Raw genomic sequence first — 18,752 nt, 5'->3', positions numbered from 1 at the left:
TAGGAGAGATTTATTTTTGTGCCCTGAGTCTTGGAGACACTCTCAGAGGCTCTGAAATACCCATTTGTCTTGGTCTCTGAACTGCTGAAATATTAACTTGCAATATTTAACATCACAGACCCAGCCCAGAGTCCATTAAGCAGGAAGACGATGGCCCTTCACTGGCTCCCTGGATCAGAAAAGCCAACCATTGAGTCTCGTTCCCAAGCCCAGGTCCTGGGGTTGTGGGGGCACCAGAAATCAAGTCTGGTTTGGCACAGGAGGATTTAGGAAGGGGTCTAGTTTGCTTCTCCCTGTCACTTTTGGTGACGTGTGTCCCCTTTTGAAGGGCAGGAAGCCATTTAAGGAGCCAGATCGCACATGGCAACATTGGCATGAACTGGTTCACTCAGAAAATACTTACTGAAAACTTGTAACCCAGAGAACCAGGGGTTTTAATCACCTCCCCCTCACCGCTAGTTAGAGAAGAACAATAGCCCCGGAAATCCTGTGAATGATGGAATCATTCCGTCCTGCTGGAAAGGAAGAGGAGCCCTGTTCAAGGAGGTGAGACTATTCTGGAGGGAAGAACTGTGTCAATGTTTCATCCCTGGTCACCCAGACACAGGACCCTCCATCCCATCACAGTTTCCTTATAGGCTCTTACTCCTACCTCAGCTGGATGATAAACCCAGGTCTGGCGTGAATGGTCCACTCACAGTGTGCATTTAAGGGGTAGCTCTCCAGCAGAATCTGACCCTTTGAGGCTCGAAGAACCTGGCCACACCCTGAGAAGAGAAGAAAAGATGGAGACACAGACAACAGGGTCAAGAGAAGAGATACGGGAGAAATTCCAACAGGGCCTTTTGCCCAAGGAGGCTGAGGCAGGAAGATTGTAAGTTTAAGGATAGCCCAGGTTACAGAGCAAGACATTATTAAACAACAGTAACAACCAAATTTTCTTGCTCACAGCAGCGCCCACCCACTGGGACACTGACTTTGGCTCTTCAGCCCAATAGTAGCAGAGCTGAGAAGTCACAGAGACAGTTGGATCTCAGCAAATGAAAATATTGACCATCTAGACCATCATGAGAGAAACTGATCTACTCTGGTTCTATACAGAAATTGAGGTATCATAAACTCTAGATATACAGTAGTTCCATTCCAGAGCCAGCCCTCAGAAAAGCTAATCTCAAAGCTAATAAGAAAAATAGTATCAGTGGGGGTTCGTCCATGGCAAAATGACAGTAGAAGCGTGGATATGGTCTTAGGGAAAGAGGGTGAGACCCAAGGCTGTTGTGACTGCCTAAGATGTCTAGTCCGTCTCTTCACTGAGATGTGGGGCCGCTGCCCTGCTCCACCATGAGAATGTCATCTGCTGCTGTCCACTGTGGACCCCTGCAATAGTCCAGCCTCCTCCAAGCTGTCCTGCATATGTCCTAAACACCCAGCATTCTATTCTCCACAGGGACCCCAGACCTGTCCTTATTATCTTAAATGAATAAATAAATCAGATAGTATCACTCTCGATTTAAGCTCGCCAAAGTTCACCCCATGGGAGCACCTCCCCATGTGTTGTATAGTTATTTCCTCTGCATTGAAACATTTCTTCCAGAAAGAAGGGGAGGCTGGTAAGACTAATGAAGTCAAGGAAGCTTGTAAGATGCAAGAAGTTAATGAAACCTACAAGGCTAAGGATGCTCCAGAAACTTACAAGGTTCACAAGGCCCCTCCCCAATGATTTAAAAGTAGTAACAATTGCTGGGGAGAGGAGACTCCGGTGGGCTAAGCAGTTTGTAACGTGTGCAGTGCATGGTTGCCTAAAGGAAATTTATTTGTCTGTCTGTCTGTTTGTTTGTTTATTGTGAGGTAGCTGTCTTTGAGAGATCCATGCTCTTATCAGTAGCTCTACACATGAACTCCTCCTGTAAATAAGCCAGGTAAACTCAGTGATTCACCAAGCTAGACATCAGTGTCCTATCTAGAGTGGACAGACATTCCTTCACATCTCCCCAGGGAAAGTCACACAACACAGTGACATTCACAGCATTGCTTGTTGACCATGTGACAGCGCCTCTTAATCCCCTTCTGCCTGCCCACTCTGCTCCAGCAACAGCAGCCTTCCTAACACTAGGCCTTCAACTGGCTCCTCCTTCAACCTAGCAAGTTCATCCTCTTCCTGTCTCAGATAACTAACCTCAGGGGCCACTTATTCAAAGACCCTTCCTCAAGCATCCGTGGAAATGTCTGCCCCCACTCTGCAGTCTAACTTTATCATGTTTTGTCTTCTTTATAACACACCAAACACACACACACACACACACACACACACACACACACACACATACACACACACAAGTTGAAATCATTTGACTTTACTTCCTTACCTACTTTGGTAGAGCTGGGACCTTAGCTAGCTTGTACAGTTAGAATAGTACCTGGAATGTATGTCAAATGAAGGAAGGAGGGAAAGAGGGATAACCCTCATCTTAAATCTGGGGGGAAGAACATACATCTTCTCATTGCCTGGATGCTGAACACTGAGAATAAGAACATGATGCTCCCAGGCTCAGATGGCCAACAGAAGACCCTGCAAGTCTCTGAGCGTCATTACATTAGGACAGAAATTTCAAAGTCTAACTAACTGTCCTCTGAGGCTCAGCTTCAAGCTCACTAGCTGTGCAGCTTTACAAAAGTTACTTCACCTCTCCAAACCTCAGTCAACCTCGGTCAGATGTGAGTAAAGCAGCACTTAGGTCTTACGGTTTGTGAGGCTTCAGACAGATTGCGTGTGGAGGTGGTAACACAAAAATCAGTGAAAATCAGCTGTTGCTACTGGGCGGGGGGGGGGGGGGGGAGCAGGGATTTGAATGTGTGGATCTGCCGAATTCAGGTAGTGGGTCTTGGATGATACATCATACTGCCTTAGCGACCTTCTGATCTAACCCTCTCTCTCTCTCTCTGCATTAGGAAGCAGCAAGAGCTTGCCTCCTCTTTCAGCACGCAGCCGTTAGTGAAGTGCCCCCCACCGGAAGCACACCATCTTTCTTCCCACACACCTCACTCTCTTTCTCGCCCACATCTGCCCATCTGCTGCAAGGCTGAGGAAGTGCTCCGTGCTACACTGGGTGTGAGAGACAGAAAAAGAAGCCTTCCCGCACAGCCTCAGCCCTCCAGAGCCTGGCGGCTGCCCAGCCTGCAAGGTGTTAAATCCCAGCTCCCCCTACAAATCTCCTGCTGGGAGCCCCAAGTTAGAAGCAGCTTGAAGGCTGCCAGCCTACTTCCGGTTTCTTCCTCCCGGTGGAAGCTGAAATCAGACAGCCTGTCTGTGGGCCCCTCCTCATTCCGGTCTCTTTTGGCGAAGCTAGGACAGCTCCAGGGTTTCATGCAGCCTCTGGAGGGCTTGGAGCCCCCAGCCCCACCCAGGGAAGGCTGGTCCCTTTATGCCTGCCTGCCTGCCTGCCTTAGAGCTGTCCTCCAGAGGTAGCCAGAACTGCAAAGCATATGCAGGGCCTGAGCTCTTCCTGGTGTGGTTCCCTCTCACTCTGAAGGGGAGGGGATCTTTGGCTCCAAGAGGAGGAACAACTTCCAGCCAACCAAAGACAAAAAGGCCGCTTTCTGGAAATGTGCTTGGAGAGGGGGCACTGAGCAGAGAGGAAGAGAAGGGACCCCACTCCCTCCCACATTCGGGGCACCCTCAGCTCCCTTCCCTCTTCTACCGCTCCTCTGGAGCTGATCTGGGTGCAAAGACAAACTAACACACCTCTCTGTCCAGGACAGAACAGTGAATCCAGCCAGAGTCCCTGCCAAGGAAGTGCCACAGGCCAACCAGGCAGGTGGTCCTGAGTTAGAGGGCCAGAACAGGCTCAGGGCCCCGGAGACATGAGTGGGTTCCCTAATGATGTCTTACTGCACATAAGCGCGCGCGTGCGTGCGTGCGTGGTGTGTGTGTGTGTGTGTGTGTGTGTGTGTGTGTGTGTGTGTGTGTGTGTGTGCAGACCATCCCCAAGGCTTCCAAACGCTGGATTCACCCCTCTTCTTGCCCACAGTTACAGCTCAACATGGATGGGATAGGTGGACAGATCTGCTTCTGTTTTACAGAATCGAAAAGATGTCTTCCTTAATTTCCAAACTAGTAAGAGAACAGGAAGGTTCCCTCACAGAAAGGAACACCTCCAACATTCACGAAAGTCTCATCATCTCCAGCACTAGGTGTGGGGAGTGAGGGGCGAGAGAGACACAGCACACCTCTGAGAAGCAGCTTTTTGTTGTTGTTTTTCTTTACTCTTCCCTGATAGGGACTTGGAGAAAAGGTCCAGACAGTGAAGTATTGGTGCTGTCTCTTCTCTTTCAAAGATAAGGCAAGAGGTGGGACTCAGTCCATGAAAACAGCTTGGGTTTGAACCCTAGAAGAGTTCCCTGTTGTCTGAGCCAGCGCTTCTCATTTGGAGGTGAGAATGATAATAGTACCTGCCATCATAGCTTTTCTTATTTCCTTGTTTGATTAAATGTGATTTTTCTTTTTTTGAGACAGGGTCTCACATCATCCATGCTAGTGTTGAATTCGTTAGCTGAGGTTGAGGATGACCTTGAACTTTTGATCCTTCTCTTTCCACCTGCCAAGTGAGAGCGTTCCACAGGTACATCTCAATGCCTATTTTATGTGTTGCTGGGGATCAAACCTAGGTCCACTTGTACTGGGCTGGTACTCTACCAGCTGAGCTCTAACTGTAGCCCTGGTTTTCAACACAGTGACTGATTCCTAAAAACACTCTGTAAATAGCAATCACTTTATTCTTTCTATTAAGTCCTGTCTGGATCAGAGACACTACCTTAGCATAAGATTTCCAGAGAGAGAGCTCAGGTTCCGCTTTGTACTCTAGATCTCATGAGAGTCACATGGTGATCATGGTTAAAACCCAGCAGACACACAGCTGGCAGAGCTGAGGCCCTCATGGTGACATGTTAGCCTGCCAGTGCACTAGGCCAGGGTCAGAAAGGAAGCCAAAACCTTGTGTGTGACTCCAGTCATCTTCCCATCACCATTCAGGACCTCAGACAGACCCCCAGAACCCCGACCTTTGCTGCCCCAGTCCTCTGGGGTGGTTCAGTGGAGAAGATGGGGCCCAGGTGCTCACAGTTATGTGACAGCACCCCCTCTCCTCCATCCCTTCCCTGACCTGGGTGCATTAGCATCTTTCTCCATCAAACAGCTCTGATGAGGCCACAGGAAAGGCCAAATGAGGCTGTGCACGAAGGTATTAGAACAATGCCCAGTTAACAGTGAGTGCCAAGCAAAGGCTTTGCTTTGATAGGTACTCTTGTCCTCATCAGGAACTCTAGGGGTCCTGGAGTGACTTTCCAAGCTGTGATTTGGCCTAAAACTCCACTCAGCCTGGCCCTTTATGAAAACTGCCGATTGAATTTTCTTTTGTACTTAATAGTACAGTTGTGCGAGAGCAGGGACATTGTCTTGTTCACCTCTTTGTGAGTATCGAGCTGGTGCCCAATGAACGGTTAATCAAATGGGTGACCATACCCAAGAGTTCAACAACTCCCTGCCCAATCAAAGCATTTCAAAGCCCCTTTTTCATAGACTGCATGTGTTATGCCTTCCATTAAAATGACTGTTCAGCATCAAAAATATGTAGCATTGTGAGGAAGGAGATATTTTCTCCCCACACTGCCTGGATCTTTTCACAAAAAAAATGCACATAAGTCACCTTGCCAATCCGGCCGGAAAGATAGGACCTGGAGGAGGGTGGAAAAGGAAAATGCATTGATTGTTTTCAGTCCCCATATCTCTCCTTTGCTCCCCCCAGCCCCTCCCCCAATCCATTTCTTACATGTGTAAAAATATCACAATACAAACCAGTGTTTTATACAATTAAAATACACTAATAAAAAGATGGCACTGGGGACTTGATGCGTCTTGTCTCCGGGTGTCGTTGGTCTGACTTTTGTTGGCCTACCTCTAATTCTCCACTTCTTCCTCCTCCTTGGTTCCCTTCAACTGGTGCTTTTGTTGTTCTTTATTTCAAATACTGTATTGATAATTCTTGGATGCTCACTTTGTTCTTGTGTTTTTCTAAATTTCACCTGACATTTCTCATATGTTAGTCCATAAGAGACATAATTTCCTATAAATCCTTTAATATCATTGTTTTAAAGTTATTCAAAGCTCTAGTCTGAAAGTTCCACTATTTGATCATCTAGAAACTTACTTTGCTAATTGTTCTCTTTACTGCAGTTCTTTCTTTCTGTCTGTCTTTCTGTCTTTCTTTCACAGCACGTCACTTCTTTGATGAGGAATGCACTCTCCTCCAGCAGGCACATGGGATAAAGCTTGGTCGGTTTGACTCAGTCAGATCAGGAGTTAGTAACTGGGACATGCTAACTGGAACTGAGACATTCGACAGCAGAGCCCCACCAGAAGCGGGGTGGCTTTGAAACCCAAGCACCAGGAGCCTCATACACTCTTCCGTTCTTCCAGTCCTTCTCCTTCCCACTTCCCCGCTTTCCAGACGGCGCGACGAAGACCCTGGGGGATTCTGAGGCTATGAGGCCCTGAGACCGGGTTTATGACCCTGTAATGATACCCCCTGTAGAGATCTGCTGTCCAGCCTTACCCGGGTCAATTCACAAAACTTCCTTTCAGAAAATACTAGGAGGAGATTGTCTTCTATTTCAGCTTCTGCTCCAACAGGCTGGCTCATAGGATCACCAAGGCCCGGCTTCTGTTCTTCCTCGGACAGGCACAGTCTGGACAAGTCTGAACCTTGTCTTCCGCCTGCTTCAGCAACCAACTCCAGGGATACAGCATCCTAGGTCCTTGTTCATCTGGGAAAGAAACCCTACCTCTGGAGAGCCAAGTCTGTCAGGTTCTATAGTCACAGATAACTGCCGCAATCCTGATTGCATTCTTGCTAACCTAGTTATTTTTTACTGTGTGAGAAGAAGGGGTCTTCGGGCATTCTCCTCCTCCCCAGACACTGAGTTCCAGCTGGTGAGGCATCGACAGCTGTCTGTAGCAGTCCAAAGGTTAACGACCTGGTGTCAAGAAACTTATCAGACAGGAAACATGAAGTTCTATTTACCAAGGAACATTTATGCTGGCATGACTACTTCCTCTTTTTTTTTTCCTCTCAGAATTTTTCTTTTGCAATATACCTCTTTTATATTAATTTCTGCCCATGTCAAACACACATATGTACACACAGACATACATGTGTGTGCTCACAAACAAATAAGCAATAAATAAATAAATCTAAGTTCATTGCTCTGGATTAGTAATAAGAATAGCATTGTTCTGATTTTATTTCTATTACTATGTCAAAAAGCAACTTAAGGGAGAATGGTTTATTTGGCTTACAGTCCCAGGTTACAGTCCGTCATATCAGGAAAGTCACAGTGGTGAGAGCTAGGAACAGCTATTCTTGTCCACAGACAAAAGCAGAGAAAAATGGCGCATGCATACACGCTTGCTTGCTTGCTTGCTAGCTTCCTCCTTTGTATACTGCCTGGGGAATGGTGCCACCCACGGTGGGCTGGGTTTTCCTACACAACTTCACAGTTCCCTGCAGATGTACCTATCTGCCAAACTAGATAATTTCTTGTTAAGACTTTGCTCCTGGGTGATTCTAGGTTGTGTCCAGTTGACAGTAGAAACTAACCAGCACACACATTAACTGTTTATTGAGTAGTTATTATTTCTCAGACTATAAGGAACTTATAGGCAGCACTTGATTTATCTCTTACAAGAATAAATAAACATATTCTCTAGGGACCAAGGGCCACTGTTGTCTCTACTCATAAAAAAGAACCTGTGATTTGCAAATTTGTCAGCTCCAGGTTCTGGCTACTAACCACTACATGATACCCTCCTCACCATAGACCCAACCGTGAATTGTTCTTTCCCTAGAAAAGTCAGGACTCGCCAGGCAGTGGTGGTGCACACCTTTAATCCCAGCACTCAGGAAACAGAGGCAGGTGGATCTCTGTGAGTTCTAGGCCAGCCTGGGCTACAGAGTGAGTTCCAGTACAGGACAGGCTCCAAAGCTATACAGAGAAACCCCATCTCAAAAAAAAAAAAAAAAAAAAAAAAAAAAAAAAAAAAAAAAAGTCAGGACCCAGAAAGCTGTGGCAAGATGATGCAGGTTCAATGAGTGATCTCTGCTCCTCATCTCTGTCCCCAATCCCTAACCCACCCTTCCTTCTTCCTCTAATCTTTCCCCTCTCAAATTTTCTTTTAATCACTTCTGAATATATCCTTCTCAAATCATCTCATATTTCCTAGCCCTCAAACATTTGGGGGGCATGGCTCACAGCCAGTTCCTCTTCTCCTCTGCCTCTGCCCAAAACATAAGTAAGAAGATAAACGTATTAGGGGGCCATAATCTCTCCCCATAAATCCTCTCATCTGGGTTGCTTTCCTAACCTTCTTAGATCCCCAATATCCTTCAGCAGTTGCATTGTTGGGATCGCTGTGACATTAGCCACCAGGGTAACATCCACAAGGCCCCAGGTCCTCTTGCTGCTCAGATGTGTGGGTGAGCAAAGACCATCCTGAGGGTCAAGTTAAATAAATACTGTTCTAAGATGAACCTGGATACCCAGCTTTCATCCTGTATAAAAGCAACTCCAAATGGATCTAAGGTCTTAATATAAGACCTGAAACTCAGAATCTGTTAAGGGAAGTAGGGAAATGACTCAAGATAAGGAATAAGCAAAAGACTTTCTGAATAAAGCTAAGTCACTCCGGAAATAATGACAGCAATTGACAAACAGGACCTTGTGAAATTAGAGTTTCTACACAGCAGAGAAAATAGTTAATCAAGTGAGGGGAAAGTCTACAAAAATGGTAGGAAAATCTTCATAGCTATATGTCTGATATAGGATTAATATCTAGAACATGCAAAGAACTCAAAAACTAAACAGTAAGAAATCAAACCACCCAATAAATAAATGGGCTAATGGACAGACAGTTTGGAGAAGATAAATCACAAATGGCCAATAAACACATGAAAAAAATGTTCAAGCTTAATGGCCATCAGAGAAATAGAAATTAAAACTATATTAGTATTCCATCACACCCCAGTTAGAAAGGCAGTCACAGCCGGGCAGTGGTGGCGCACGCCTTTAATCCCAGCACTCGGGAGGCAGAGGCAGGCGGATCTCTGTGAGTTCGAGGCCAGCCTGGGCTACCAAGTGAGTTCCAGGAAAGGCGCAAAGCTACGCAGAGAAACCCTGTCTCGAAAAACCAAAAAAAAAAAAAAAGGCAGTCACTAAGAAATGAATCACAACAAATATTGGCAAGGATGTGGATAAAAGGGAACCCTTATAGATTGCTAGAACAGAAATAAGTCCAGTTACTATGAGTTTTTCTCAAAAAAACTAAAGCTAGAAAGGCATGACCCCGCTCTATCACTCCTGGGTACTCACCTGAAGGACTCCAAGCCAACACAACATAACAGAGACACATGTACACTGATATTTATTGCAGCATCATTCACAGTATCTAAATTATGGAACCAACATAAGTGTTCAACAATGTGGCAATGGATAAAGAAACATGTCCTGTGTACACATAGAATTTCTCAGCCGTAAAGAAGAACAAAGTTGTCATTTGTAAGAAAATGGATACAACTGGAGATGATCATATTAAGCAAATTAAGCCAGCCTTGGAAAGACAAATATCATATGCTTTCTCTAAAATGGTGTCCCTACATTTTATATAAATATGTAAAAATTATGTGTGTATACATGACATGGAAGCAGAAGCGAAAGGGGACTAATAGGAGGTGGGGGCTAAGAATGAGGGGTGGGAAGGCGGGCAGTGGCGGCGCACGCCTTTAATCTCAGCACTCGGGAGACAGAGGCAGGAGGATCTCCGTGAGTTCGAGGCTAACCTGGGCTACAGAGTGAGTTCCAGGAAAGGTGCAAAGCTGCACAAAGAAACCCTGTCTCGGAAAAAAAAAAAAAGAATGAGGGATGAGATGGAGAGAATATGTTCAATGTCCAATACGTATTGTGTAAAATTGTCCTTAGGCAACATAGTACCATGTATAATGAATATATGCAATGAAAATTAAATTTTTAAAAAAGGAACTATGGTGATATTGTGTTCCCCAAAATATTGTGCACCCAAATAAATTTATCTGGGGTCAGAGAATAGACCAGCCACTAGACAGACATAGAAGCCAGAAAATGGTGGCACTCACACCTTTAATCCTAGCATTCCAGGGGCAGAGATCCACCTGGATCTCTGTGAGTTAAAGGCCACACTGGAAATAGCCAGGCATGGTGACTCCGGCCTTTAATCCCAGGATTTAATGGCAGAAAGCAGAAAGGTATATAAGGCGTGAAAAACAGGAACTAGGTTGGTTAAGCTTTCAGGCTTTCAAAAAGCAGTTCGGCTAAGACCCATTCGGATGAGAACTCAGAGGCTTCCAGTCTGAGGAAACAGGATCAACTGAGGAACTGGTGAGGTGAGGTAGCTGTGGCTTGTTCTGCTTCTCTGATCTTCCAGCATTCCCCCCAATACCTGGCTTCAGGTTTGTTTTTATTAATAAGACTTTTTAAGATTAGTGCTAAAAGAACAAAACATCCATTTACACACACACACACACACACACACACACACACACACACACACACACACAAATCCTATTCCAGAAGCCATCCCTGGAGGGCAGCAGGTGGTTCCACGTGAGAAGCCAACTTTCCCGTCTAAGGAGCTCTGAAGACAGCCTTGGTCTTAACTTCAGATACTGGCACCTCAACTGGCAGCACTTGGTGACATCCTGAGTGAGTACCACCTCAACTGGCAGCACTTAGTGACAACCCTGAGTACCACTCCCCACTGAAAGGAATCCAGAGTCACAGAAAATGACCAGTTTCGGGCCCTGGGAAGAGAAATACACATGAACTTAAAATACTTATGAGGACTGAAAGGGGAAGGGTTACTCAAAAACCAACATGTGGAGACGGTTTAAAGGCTCTTCACTGGGCCAATTTGAGGCTTGGAAAGGAGAATTAGTTAGACATCATGAAATACGGCTGTCACTCCAGCGCTTGGAAGCATGCAGCAGGAGAACAGAGGCTTCCAGGCCATCCTGTGCTACATCCTGAGACCCTGTCTCAGAAGAAAACAGGAAGGAAAGATTATGCTAACATTATAAGACACAAAATGTTAAAGATTATAGTACTGAAAAAGAGAAATAATGTCACATATTGGAAAACTATGATTGGTGAGTCCAGACAGACAACATGGATGCAAAGAGTTCTTTCAACTCTGTAGACTTGAAATTATTCTAATTTAAAAGTTGAGAGAAAGAACAAAGAAACAGATCTTTCCTTTAATAATAAAGCCCCCTGGCTCTTAGCATGGATAGTTTGAGACCACCAAACTGTCTTTCTTGCACAGGAAGGTGAAAATGAGTAAGCTCTCTAGGCCCTGGACTCAAGCATTCTCCTGGAGCCTATAATCTGACCATAGCAATGGATGAAACAATCACATACTAAGTTTTAAGACCATTAGGAGGTGGGCTAATATTATCATCAATATGAACAGTTAACAAATTAAGGTGCTATTCTGTCTCTCCAGTGCTGAATGTTCTAATGCTTTAATATCACCTGATGTCTTTCAATGTTGACCGGCCTTTCCTCTTTCCTGCTAAGGCTGTACGCGGTACTCAGGGAGGGAAACTGCAGGAGCCCTCCAAGAGGTGCCCTACAGGAAAAAAAAAAAAAAAAAAAAAAAAAAAAAAAAAAAAACCCTCCTTCAAGATCAAGACAGAAAGGATTGTTTGGGCGCCATCTACTGGGGAAATTCTGGTACTGCCTTGTAGCTCCTGCATTGTGCCCAGGCCAAGGACAGGGCCACCCAACTACCCAGTCCCCTCATCACAGAAGGCAGCTTAATGCCCAGCTCCACATAGGTATTCAACAGACAGAAACATGAATCACTTCGATTTTATGTAGTGACAGAATGAAGTGTAGGTGGTAAGAATCTAATAGCATAAAATTGGTATCTTCTTGAGGTTGACCTTTTTCCACAGATGGAATTTACCCTTCTGAGGACTCACTGTATTCTGTGATGACCAGCCCAGGCTTCCATAATAAATGCTCCACTTGTGCTGGCAGCTGTGATGACATACAGTTTGTGCAGAAAGAGATTTTCAAAACAGGCAGAATGCAATCACACCGCCCCATGTGTCCAAGACAGAATCAGAGGCAGAGAGGAATCTGGCCCTTATTCTGTGTGTTTACTTCACAGAATCAACTGCTTTCCGTGTTTGTTTTCACTCTTTGTTATTGTTTTGCCTTCCTTTGCTGATTCACGGCTCTACAACAGCAGAAACCATGTCTGTTTGCTTGTCGTCCTGTGTCCGGCACCCCGGATGCATTCTTTTGAATGAATCTGCAAGCTGATGGATATCATCGCAGGCATCTCCTTGACCTGTCTAGTGGGATCACTGTCAGCTCCGAGGCAGCTGCTGTCCTTCAGAGAGCCTGGCTCCTAGAGTGTTACCATTAGACTTTGCAGCCAGCTCTCATACTGTGGCTCAACCCAAGACCCAACCAACAGAGTCTTTAGGAAAGGCCATCTATGGGATATCTCCGGGTACCTACTGTTCTGTAACTATGCCTTATTGATCTCCTGGATGCAAATATTCTTTCCCTCCCCTCGACCCCAAACACACTCACATGAGGTAAGTGGAGTGCATTTCCCCTTGGCATAAAGTACATGTGCCTACTGGCTGATTTGTAACTTAGTGACTTATTTTTGGCTGGTGAGATGTTAGTGAACTGATGTGAGCAGAAACCTTAAATGTGTCTCTGTGCCTGGATGAAGGGAGTTCTGAATGGCTTCTGCCTCCTGCCTGAGGCTGCAGCCCAGAGCTCTACCCAGGCCAGCACTGAACACTCCATTACCACAACCTTGGGAATGTCAGCTTAGAAATCCCGTTCTTTGACTATAACACCTCTGCTGTCTATGAGGCGCCACTGCTTGACTGTCGCCAGATCAGATTGTCTAGCCCAGCAGTTCTCAACCTGTGGGGTGCAACCCCTTTGGGGGGTCTAACGACTTCTTCACAGAGGTCACCATCAGGAAGCACTGATAGGATTCATAAAAGCACCATCAGGAAGCACATTAGGATTCATAAAAGTAGCAAGATTACAGTTATGAAGTAGCAACAAAAATAATTTTCTCTTTGGGGGTCACTACAACATGAGGAACTGTATTAAATGGCCACAGCATTAGGAAGGCTGAGAACCACTGTTCTAGCTCATGACTGTCCCCAGTCCCCATTCTGCCTCCACTAGGCTCTTTCTACTTTCATGCCCCTTCCAACTTGAGGCCATAGTCATGTCTTAGCCAGCTCTGGGTCAGCCAAACAGCAGACATCATTTCTGCTCCCGTGCAGCTGAATAGGAGCTCTCAACTACCCTAACTGACCACGTCACCTTCATAGCAGCTCATAGCAGCTCCATCTGCTGCTGCATCTCTGGATATTTGTGCATGCCTTACCACACTTGTGGTCCCTTTCCCGCTTCCTACAAGACAATGTTAAACCTTTGGGACTCTTGAAGGTCCCAGCCTGACTCCACTCTAATCTCAGCAGAGTGCCCAGTCCCTACTTTTCCTGAAACAACAGACCTATTAGATAGGAATTCTCTGGTAGAAGGTAAGATAATAGTGTGATGAGAGAAACGGGGGATGAAGCAAAAGAACCAGCAGTTAGAGCCCAGCTTGGGCAATATAACATAGTGGGTCCCTATTGAACGGCAGAGATGAACTGTAGACCTCGGTTTCTCAGGGCCTTACTCTTCAGTGCATGACCTCAGGTAAACACTCATACCTGTATGGAATGGCTTCCGTATCTGGAGTTCTTTGAGTTCCAGGAAACTAGTAGGTATACAGTCTCTTACTGATGCACGGATGTCCACTGATCTCAAGTGGAGCGCCATCTCACTTACCAACACCCACTTGGGCAGCTGCTCAGAGTGGGAATCAGACAAACTCGAGGTCCCTCACTAACATGGCTGCACAAACATGAACTAAATAAGGATGACACACATGAACACACCAAACGATAGAGAAAAACCCATGAAGCCTCAACCCTACATAAAGAACTACAGACAACTGAGTGTCTAATGCCAAATGGTCAGCCCTGGAAACATATATACAAGTAACATTATACAGACTGAACAGGAAGAGTGTGTGTGTGTGTGTGTGTGTGTGTGTGTGTGTGTGTGTGTGTGTGTGTGTGTGCTCGTGTATTTGCACATGTGGAAATCAGGGGATCTTTGGTGTCATTTCTCAGATACTTTCCATCTCTTTTATCTCTGGCTGGCCTGACACTCACCAAGTAGATTAAGCTTGGTGGTCTGCAATCTCCAGTGATCCACCTGTCTCCACCTCCCCTATACCACCATGCCTAGCATTTTATATAGGTGCTAGAGATCAAACTTGGGTCCTCATGCTTACAAGGCAAGGCATTTCACTGACTGAATTATCTTTACAGGACCCTGTGACTTTCCTAATCTACTACTGAAAGTAGTTTTATATTTTGACTTCTTACCATCGTATCAATTAGAGGCATATGGAAAACATTCAATATGTCATATATGTACATGGCATTGGGCTTTCACTATCTCTAAGCAAAGCAATAAATGCTTCATATGTGTTTAATCTCATTTAATCAGCTCTGTAAGGCAGACAGCATTCTTCCATATTTTTAAGAGGAGACAGCAACTATCATCAAGACTAAATGACTTGCCCAAAGTCATAGGAAGTTATAGGTAATTTTTACTTCAACCCAGGTCTGTGTCATTGCAGAGCTTGTATCCTGATCATTGTCCTCCCACACTATCTCACAGAATAGCTGCCAGGGTGCAGAATGGGTTATATCTGCAGCTGAGCTACCTGAGGAAAAAAATGAACAAACCCCCAAATTTAATTTCCTAGAACCCAATTAAAATGGCGTGGAAGTTTTAAATCTGCAGCAGAGACTGGCACTTCAAAATTTACCCACATTCTAGAACTGTTAGGTTCACCCCGGAATATAGACAAACCCTCTCCTCCCCTGGCTATGGTGGCATCTCAAAACTACAAGTGTTTGGCTACAAATCGGGTCCAGTGGTCGGGTCAGCATCACTCCAAACCATCTTTGTAAACAGGAATGTTGTTCATAGAAGTGAAGCTGACCGTCCATCCTAACTGCCTCTGATTCCACTAAAAAGCAAATAAAGAAAGCAGAGCTGCTGAAATCGCACAGCACGGGTATTGCTGTGGATGCAGGCTCTCAGAGGACATCCAAGGCCAGCCATGAGGTGTGTCTTGGCCTAAGAGAAGTGCTAGATTTCTATTCTACATTTCAAAGAACTTTTAAGCTTCGAGAAGAATAACAAAGACTAATCCTCCAAGATCAAGTACTTTGCAGAAGAATTCCCTTCCAGGTAAAGTGGTGTGCTGGCAGTTTGCTGTGGTTTCAAGGATTTAATTCAGGAGTTAAGAAATTTATCAAAGAAATTCCTATTTTAAATGTACTACAGATGGCAACAGTGGATGCTATTTCACTGTCTGCTGACCAAAGCCACCTCTCATGTTCTCCTGGCACAGACACCAGGCATGTTGTGTGTGCAACATTTCTGCTTCACTTGAGCAAAAGGCAAACTTGAAGACCAGATATGGAAGCTTCTGGAAGCAACAATCCCAAACGTATGTCTGTTATCCACCCTCAAGAGATGAAAACACATCTTTGTTTTCATAGTCCTACCTATCTATAGAGCCTTCTGGCCACAAACTTTCCAAAACTCAGATTCTAACGAGATAAACTTGAGTTGTGTTGTACGCTGGGACATGAAAGCTGAACCAAGTCTAGATGGAGCTTCAGCATGTGTGCAGGGCATCTACTTACGCATACAGTCTCCTCCGTACCAGCCTGCTCTGCACTCTGCACAGTAGAATCCCTTCACGTAGAAATCATCCAGAGTTCCGCCCCACGAGCCATTCCGGCAACTCTTGCAGTTTTCAAAGATGGTACAACCTGAAACATCACAAAATATTAGTCTACACGTTTGCAGATTCTGAGTCTTCTCGGGAGACAAACTGCATGTCTCTCTTTCTGCACAGCCCCATCTCTGCCTGGGGCACCTGGCCCTGGAAAAACTCCAAAGATCTCAGGTGAATCTGCTCATCCCAAGGAACAGGAAAGTCACTGGGATTCAGCAAGGAGTGTGGGGATTTGAGCATCTTCCTGATTAGTGGCTGTCGTTTTAAAGAAAGTCATACAAAACAGCTTGTAGTGCAGGGTGAAATCAGCTAGTGTGGTATTAGTTTTTGCTCTTTGCAAATTTATTTTATGTTTACTGTATAATAGAAAATTCAGACAAACAAAATAATTTATTTAATAAAAAGAAAAAAGAAAAAAATACCCAAAATGGCATCATCTGGAGAATTCTGTTAACACTCTTTCTTATACCTTGTGGCTGGGAAGATAATACAGACCCAAGTTCAATCCTAGAACCAGGTTTATTAAATAAATAAATAAGCTGGGTATGATGCATAATGGTGTGAATTTGTAATCCCAGTTCTGTGGAAGCATAGACAAGTAGATCTCTGGAGCTCACTGGTCAGTCTGCCTAAACTATTTGGCAAGTTCCAAGCCAGTGAAAGACCATGTCTCAAAAACAAGGTTGGACCATGCCTGAGGAATGGCAGTCAATGTTGTCCTCTGACCTCCTCACACATAAGCATACATGTATGTGTGCATACACATACAGCTGAATACATATCCACACACACAAATTAAGTTTCTTCAGTGTACTATGCATTTTGTTTTCATCATTCCTTTTTATTTATAAATGGTAAATACCTTTCTATTAAATATTCATCTACATCATGCACTTTTTTTTTAAAGATTTATTTATTTATTATGTATACAGAGGAGGGCGCCAGATCTCATTACAGATGGTTGTGAGCCACCATGTGGTTGCTGGGAATTGAACTCAGGACCTCTGGAAGAGCAGTCGGTGCTCTTAACCTCTGAGCCATCTCTCCAGCCCTACATCATGCACTTTTATCACAAAAATACATCATAAAATCAGCCCCTATGGCCAGCTAGAGTCTTGCCCTGGAAAGGTTAGGCAGGGAGTCCCCAGAGGAAAAGCACCCTAGAGAGACCTGAGTGTGGATCTTGTGTGGTTCTCCTCAAAAGCAAGGTCTCTTGAAGGATTGAGGGAGGGTGAGAAAACGTAGAAATAACTCCTTCTCATTTATCAGAACCTCAGCCCTGCCCTAATGCCCTAATGGCAAGATGTGATTAAATTGTATCTACCTTTCGGAATTGTTTAAAAATGCATTAACATGTGTAAAGTGTTTGGCGCATAGTAGTAAGTGCTCTCAGATTATGAACTATTACTATTGTGCTTTCCCATAATTCCACCTGGCTTATCCTTATCATTGTACACTCCATGCCTAATGTTACTGCTTATTGTACTCTCCTACAACAGACTCAATCAAGGAGATATATCTTCTTCTGCATTAAACACCCAGAACTCAGTTTAGTGCTGAATAAAAATTATCCCAAAGAGTGAATGACTAATGAACTGCTAGAGATGGCCACTGTTTGCTCGAGCTGACAACATGCTTCTTCTCTTCGTGTGTGTGTGTGTGTGTGTGTGTGTGTGTGTGTGTTGTACGTGTGTGTATGTGTGTGTGTGGGGTGTCTGTGTGGTGTGTCTGTGTGTGTGTATGTGTACGGTGTATGTGTGTGTGTGTATGTGTGTGTGTGTGTGTGTGTGTTGTACGTGTGTGTATGTGTGGGGGGGTGTGGTGTGTCTCTCTGTGTGTATGTGTGTGTGTATGTTGTTCTATAGCAGTTGGACTCAGTCCTCTTTCCATTTCCTCCTGACTTTGCTTGTCCTCCTACCCGAGAAGCTGAGCTGCTGGTATGATTAATGTGGTTGGCCCATCCTGTGCCCCACAACTGGGCTCCCTGAGCCTTCCACTCACTTGTCACTGAAGAGGTGAATGGACTCAGAACCTGTCCTCAACAACCCTGCTAACTCTGTTCCTTGGCACAGCCACACATTGGGGTCCTTAGGTTCCGGCCGCAAAACCCATCTTAGAGATGGAGGTGAGCCAGGCTCTGCAGGAGATACACTAGGAAGCTCACAGGTTGCCAAAGGGGCTATCACAGAGCTGCACAGCCTGGGATCAAAGGAATTCACACTGGTGCATCCAGGGCATAGGTTCAGCTGGATGTCACTGGAGGTTATCATTGACACCTTTGACACTGATGTCCCCAGATCTCAATTGCCCCTATATCACTTACAACAGCGAAGAGATGATCATTAAAAAAAAAAAAAAAAAAAAAAAGCCCAGCTGCCCTCAAACTTCCTATGTAGCTGAAGATGTTCTGATCCTATTTGCCTTGATCTTCAGAGGTCAGGGATTGATCATAGGTCACAGCACCAAGCTTATGCAGTACTTGGGGTCAAATCAACCAATTGAGTTATATCCACAGCCCCCCAAAACTAAGACCATCGCTTTCTTTTACGACAGAAATGTAATCTGAAGCTATAATGGCATTCCATTTTCCACATATGAGGTTGATAAAAATCCAGATGACATACTTTGTTACAGAGGTTGCTAAAACAATACCCTCACATACCCTCAGCATGAGTGCTAAATTCATAGCAAAGAATTAGGCAAAAGCTAGAAAACAGCATATTGCTTTCCTTTTACCCATGACCTCACTTCT

At 44.9% G+C, this 18,752-nt stretch overlaps 1 protein-coding gene across 1 annotated transcript in view; it reads right to left on the bottom strand.

Annotated features, from left to right (window-relative positions):
- The window catches only part of Pamr1 (peptidase domain containing associated with muscle regeneration 1), a 90,449-nt gene that overhangs the window by 34,692 nt on the left and 37,005 nt on the right, over window positions 1–18,752 (bottom strand). Inside the window, exons 4-5 of the mRNA XM_042275807.2 lie at window positions 15,906–16,034; window positions 653–767 (exon numbers count right to left, since the gene is read on the bottom strand). Coding sequence (XP_042131741.2) covers window positions 653–767; window positions 15,906–16,034 — 244 coding nt within the window. The remainder of the gene's footprint in view (window positions 1–652; window positions 768–15,905; window positions 16,035–18,752) is intronic.

The sequence above is a fragment of the Peromyscus maniculatus genome, chromosome 4 (assembly GCF_049852395.1).
Source record: "Peromyscus maniculatus bairdii isolate BWxNUB_F1_BW_parent chromosome 4, HU_Pman_BW_mat_3.1, whole genome shotgun sequence".
Lineage (NCBI taxonomy): Eukaryota > Metazoa > Chordata > Mammalia > Rodentia > Cricetidae > Peromyscus > Peromyscus maniculatus.
This window is presented reverse-complemented; position numbering and strand designations above follow the sequence as displayed.